The 6000-nt window shown below is 44.9% G+C and overlaps 1 protein-coding gene across 1 annotated transcript in view; it reads right to left on the bottom strand.

The window, feature by feature from the left end:
- Window positions 1-6000, bottom strand: part of LOC140402267 (protein Smaug homolog 1-like) — a 98996-nt gene that overhangs the window by 890 nt on the left and 92106 nt on the right. The window contains 2 exon segments of the mRNA XM_072489906.1: window positions 1-416; window positions 5340-5423. The exon segment at window positions 1-416 is cut by the window's left edge and continues 890 nt beyond it. Of these exon segments, the coding sequence (XP_072346007.1) occupies window positions 388-416; window positions 5340-5423 (113 nt within the window). The 3' untranslated portion in view covers window positions 1-387.

Here is a 6000-nt window from a genome sequence, read left to right as displayed (position 1 = left end):
CTGTTAAGACCATTGTAATATCAGCCAAGAGACCCCGTCTCCTCTCTTTCTGTCATGAGCACTGCTCACCACCTTGCACTGTCAATCACTAATTTGGTGTTAGTTCCCAGGTTTTCTTTTAAATTAAGTTTTGAGCTATACGATTTATTTGTACCGGTTCAGAACCTTTTACCAGATGGGTACTGAAAAAAAGTTAAAACAAAAATATATTGGAAAACAGACCGGATGTAGTTTGGGTACCGGTCTATTTCCCACCCCAAGGTTAAATAAAGATCAGCGAAGATATACGTTGTAAGGTGTAGTGACCCTCAAACTTCAGTGGCATTTCCTGCAGCTGCTGTGTAATGTCAGTCTCTCAATAAGTGTTCACAAGCTAAGTACAGCGTACTAAATAGTCGATGTCTTGTCCACTCCATCTGTTAAAATAGAAAGAAAATTATTTCAGTGAAGCACCGATCAAGGGCATGGCCGTTATCACCAGCTCTCCACTCAAGTTTTTATCTCTTCCTGCTACACCCCAAATATGCCATCATACAACACTTAATCTCTTTGGATTCTGATTGTCTTGAAATAAAGGTTCATTCCACCATCTCCTGTACAAGACTTAGAGGGCGATGAAATTCTTTACTTCCGGAGAGGAGATCAGTGATAGTCCTGGAGACGATGGTTTGACGTTTGCTGGTGTGGTGGGGTCATGGTCAAGGTGGGATGAGGTGTCGGAGATTTAGCGTTTGGCTTCTGCAAAGTAGAGGACAGTTTGCCGGACAGCAATGGCATCACCCCTTGTTGGGAGGTATGATGATAATGTTAGGGATTGACCCAACAGAACATATAGAAACAAACATAGAAAATAGAAGGAAGAGGCCATTCGGCCCTTCGAGCCTCCTTTGCCATCCATGATAATGGCTGATCATCAAAATCAGTACCTTTCCCCCCAATATTCCTTGATTCCTTTAGCCCCAAGAGCAAAATCTAATTCCTTCTTCAAATTGCACAACGTTTTGGTCTCAACTACTTTCTGTGGTAGTCAATTCCACAGATTCACCACTCTCTGGGTGAAGAAATTTCTCCTCACCTCAATCCTAAAAGGTTTACTCCTTATCCTCAACGTTGCATTACCTGCAAATTTGGAGATAATATATCTAGTTCGCTTGTCCAAATCATTAATATATAATGTGAACAGTTGAGGTCCTATCACAGATCCCTGCGGTACCCCACTCGTCACTGCCTGCCAATCGGCAAAAGACCTATTTACTCCAGCTCTTTATTTCCTGTATGCTAACCAGCTTTCTGTCCATCTCAAGACACCACTCCCATGCGCTTTAACTTTACATATTAATCTGCTATGTGAGACTTTATCGAAAGCCTTCTGAAAGTCTGAATAAACCACACCGGTTCTCCCTGGTCAATTCTACTAATTACATCTTCAAAGAATTCCAGTGGATTTGTCAAGCGTGATTTTCCTTTCGTAAATCCATGCTGATTTTGTCTGATTATACCACTGCTTTCCAAATGCTGTTATGAAATCCTTGATAATGGACTCCAACAACTTCCCTACTACCGACATTAGGCTCACTGATCTATAGTTCCCCGTTTTCTATCTACCTCCCTTTTTGAATAGCGGGGTTACATTTGTTAGCCTCCAATCTGTAGGAACCATTCCAGAGTCTAAAGAATTTTAGAAAATGACCAGTAATGAATCTATTATTTCTAAGGCTACTTCCTCAAGTACTCTGGGATGACGATCATCAGGCCCTGGAGATTTATCTGCTTTCAGTCCCATTAATTTCCCCACTAATACCAATTTTCTTCAGCTCCTCACTAAAACGTGTGTTCTCCTTTCCTGAGAAAGGACATATTGGCACTGGAGGGAGTGCAGAGGAGATTCACTAGGTTGATCCCAGAGTTGAGGGAATTAGATTATGACGAGAGGTTGAGTAGACTGGGACTGTACTCATTGGAGTTTAGAAGGATGCGGGGGGATCTTATTGAGACATATAAAATTATGAAGGGAATAGATAGGATAGATGCGGGCAGGTTGTTTCCACTGGTTGGGGAAAGCAGAACTAGGGGGCATAGCCTCAAAATAAGGGGAGGTAGATTTAGGACGGAGTGTAGGAGGAACTTCTTCACCCAAAGGGTTGTGAATCTCTGGAATTCCTTGCCCAGTGAAGCAGTTGAGGCTCCTTCTTTAAACGTTTTTAAGAAAAAGATAGATGCCTTTCTAAAGAATAAAGGGATTCGGGGATATGGTGTACGGGCCGGAGAGTGGAGCTGAGTCCACAAAGATCAGCCATGATCTCATTAAATGGCGGAGCAGGCTCGAGGGGCCAGGTGGCCTACTCCTGTTCCTAGTTCTTATGTGTTTCTCAGAACATCCGGTACATTATTCATGTCTTCCTTTGTGAAAACAGAAGCAAAGTGCGAATTTAGTTCCTCAGCCATTCCTTTGTTCCCCCGTTTCTGACTCTAAGGAGCCTACATTAGTTTTTGGCAATCTTTTTCTCTTTACATATCTATGGAAGAGGTGTGGGCAGCACGGTAGCGCAGTGGTCAGCACAGTTGCTTCACAGCTCTAAGGTCCCAGGTTCGATTCCCGGCTTGGGTCACTGTCTGTGCGGAGTCTGCACGTTCTCCCCGTGTCTGTGTGGGTTTCCACCGGGTGCTCCGGTTTCCTCCCACCGACCAAAGATGTGCAGGTTAGATGGATTGGCCATGCTAAAATTACCCTTAGGTTAGCTGGGGTTACTGGTTTACAGGGATAGGGTGGAGTTGTGGGCGTAAGTAGGATGCTCTTTCCAAGAGTCGGTGCAGACTCGATGGGCCGAATGGCCTCCTTCTGCACTGGAAATTCTATGAGAAATTTTCAAGTCAGTTTTATGTTCCCCGCTACCGTACTTTCATATTGTATTTTCCCCTTTTTAATCAATCCCTTGGTCTGCCTTTGCTGAATTTTAAACAGTTCCCAATCCTCAGCTCTATTGCTTTTTCTTGCTAATTTATAGGCTTCTTCTTTCAATCTAATACTATCGCTAATTTCCCTTGTAAACTATGGTTTGGCCACAGTTCCCTTTCTACTCTTGTGCCAAATAGGAACAAAGTTTTTTTTTTAGTTCAATTATTTTTTTCCTTGAATGCTGCCGTTGCCTGTCCGCTGTCCTTCCTTTCAGTAATGTTTCCCAGTCTATCATAGCCAGCTCATGCATCATACAGTCATATTAATAGTTACATTTTATTTTATTTTTTAATAAAAAGAGTACCCAGTTCTTTTTTTTGTTTCCAATTTAGCGTGGCCAATCCACCTACCCTGCACATCTTTGGGTTGTGGGGGTGAGGCCCACGCAGACACGGGGAGAATGTGTAAATTCCACATGGACCATGACCCGGGATCAAACCTGGGTCCTCGGCGCCGTGAGGCAGCAGTGCTAACCACTGTGCCACCACGCCGCCCTGATTATTGTAACTTTTATTGAGATTCAGGATCTGGTCTCAGAATCAACTACCTCACTATCCGCCTTGATAAAGAATTCTACCATATTATGGTCACTCATCCCCAAGGGTTCTCACGCAACTAGATTGCCAACTAATCCTTTCTCATCGCACAACAGCCAGTCCAAGATGGTCTCTTCCCTTATTGGTTCCTCAACTTATTGGTCCAGAAAACTATCTCGTACACACTACAGGAATTCCTCCTCTTTGCCCCTTGGTGTTTCTTAACTTGACGCATTCAGATTCCACATCGCCTGTGCTAATATCTTGGCTCAATATTGCATCAATATCTTCTTCAATCAACAATGCAACTCCATCTCCTTTTCCTTTCTGCCTGCCCTTTCTAAACACTGTACAGCCCTCAATGTTTAGCTCCAATCCTTGGTCACCTTGGTGCCATGTCGCTGTAATCCCAATTATATCATACCCCTTTGCATATATCTGCGCAACTAATTCATCCATTTTATTTTGAATGCTTTGAGTATTCAGGTACGAGGCCCTTAAGGCTCGTCCTTTTAACGTTCCTTTTCCCTTTCCTACTATTTTTTAAACTGTGTCCTTACCCGATTCTGGCCCTTGATTTCCCTGCCTATTACTTTTCTTATTCTCCTTGCTGTCTTTTCCTCTTGTTCTCGATCCACCCTGCTCGGAATCCTTACTAGGTTCCCATCCTCTGTAATATTATTTTAAACCCTTCCCAACCACCCCAGCAAGTACCTCCCACAAGGGCATCAGTACCAGTCTGGCCTAGGTGTAACCCATCCAGTTTTACTGCTCCTATCTCCCCCAGAACCTGTCCCAATGCTCCAGGGATTGGAAGCCCTCCCCCTCACATCATCTTTTCAGCCACTTTCATCCCATATATCCTGTTGTTTCTGCTCTGACTCGTACGTGGCACTGGCAGTATACCGGAGATAACTACCTTTAAGGTCCTTCTTTTCAACTTGCTTCCTAGCTGCCTATATTCTGCTTTTAGGACCTCATCTTTTTTTAACCCATGGCATTTGTACCAACGTGTACCACGACCACCGGCTGTTCACCTTCCCCTTTCAGAATGTCCTGCAACCACTCTGAGACAGTGCAGCAAGTTCAAATGGAGATGAGCAGGAAGGGGGGTGGGGGAGCAGAGAAATTCAGGCAGCTGATGTCACACCAGCTGTTCTCAATGAAACGATCTAGAGAAGGTAAGAGGCCAGCGGGAGGGGTTGAGGTGGAGGGAGGATATTGGAGATGGGGCTACTGTGCGCGAGGGAGACTTCTAGCTGAACAGGTGGGCACCAAGACAATGGCAGAAAAGCTGAGCGCCATGCCAAATTAAAAATCCATTGAGATAGAGGCACACGGGATTGTTTGATAAGGATTCATGATCTGCACCTACTGTGGAAAGGGGAGAAGAGGAGAGACTATTCGGTTGCCCAATGGTACCCAGAGGCAGGAATACAAAAGTTAGCCAGTAATACTTCTGTTGATCACCAGGTGACCTCTGGTTGAGCATGAGTCGCATGGGGTCTTATGAGGCTCAGAGATTAAACTTCTCATCCCACCAGGGTGAAGAATGTTCAACTGAGGCACAGAGGCGTGGTCTTACCCAAACAGGGACGATGGATAAAATACATTCGCTTTTTAAAAAAAACAAATTCCTCACAGGATGATCGGCACACAGAGGCTTAGATCAAGGTGGAATTTAATACCCGACGAGAGGTAAATCAACATTAATCTGGAGGATTTCATATTTCTCCCACAAATATTTTCCACTTATCATGCTGAATGTTCCTACTTTGAATTGGAAAGTAACCGCGCTTCATAAACATTGAAATTCACCCGTGGAATCCGTGACTGCATTTGCTTACCTCCTAAGGCGTGCTCGGTCATACTGAGACACAGAGATTCCAGTCTGGTATTAATCTCCGGTTCTGTCACTGGCACTTGACATTCTGGTAAAACAGCACAAAGCGTCACGTCAACTTTAATTGGACACATGGCAAACCCTCTGTCCCAGTGTAGCTTCTTTCGCTCTTCCAACTTTCCCTTTCCTCAAAAAGGTGCTTACTGCGGCTAACATTTGCTTCGACTGCTATTAGCAGCACCTTGAGTATCCACAAAGTACCCAATTCGTTTTTCGAGCCAATCAAGGGGCAATTAAGCATGGTCAATCCACCTACCCTGCACAGGTTTGGGTTGTGGGGGGTGAGACCCATGCAGACACGGGGAGAATGTGCAAACTCCACACGGACAGTGACCCGGTCCTCGGCGCCATGAATTTTGAATTTAGTGGCCACAGCAGTGGCCCCATCCAAAGGCACGAAAGCTGGGTCATCCCCACCACAGCCATTGTTCAGGACCCAGTTAGAATGGAATGTCAATCAGCCAGTCAGCTGGCTGCCGTTAGGACTTCTCACTTCCCCGCCTGGAGATGCCCCCAACTGTTATTGGGCCCCATGTGGCATCCAGGCAATTGGCAAATGGTGTAAAGCAGCCAATTAATGGGCCTTTCACCCGACAATCAGGGAT

The sequence above is a fragment of the Scyliorhinus torazame genome, chromosome 25, assembly GCF_047496885.1.
Source record: "Scyliorhinus torazame isolate Kashiwa2021f chromosome 25, sScyTor2.1, whole genome shotgun sequence".
NCBI classification, from domain to species: Eukaryota; Metazoa; Chordata; class Chondrichthyes; order Carcharhiniformes; family Scyliorhinidae; genus Scyliorhinus; species Scyliorhinus torazame.
Note: the sequence above shows the minus strand (reverse complement) of the source record. Positions and strands in the feature narration are given on the sequence as shown.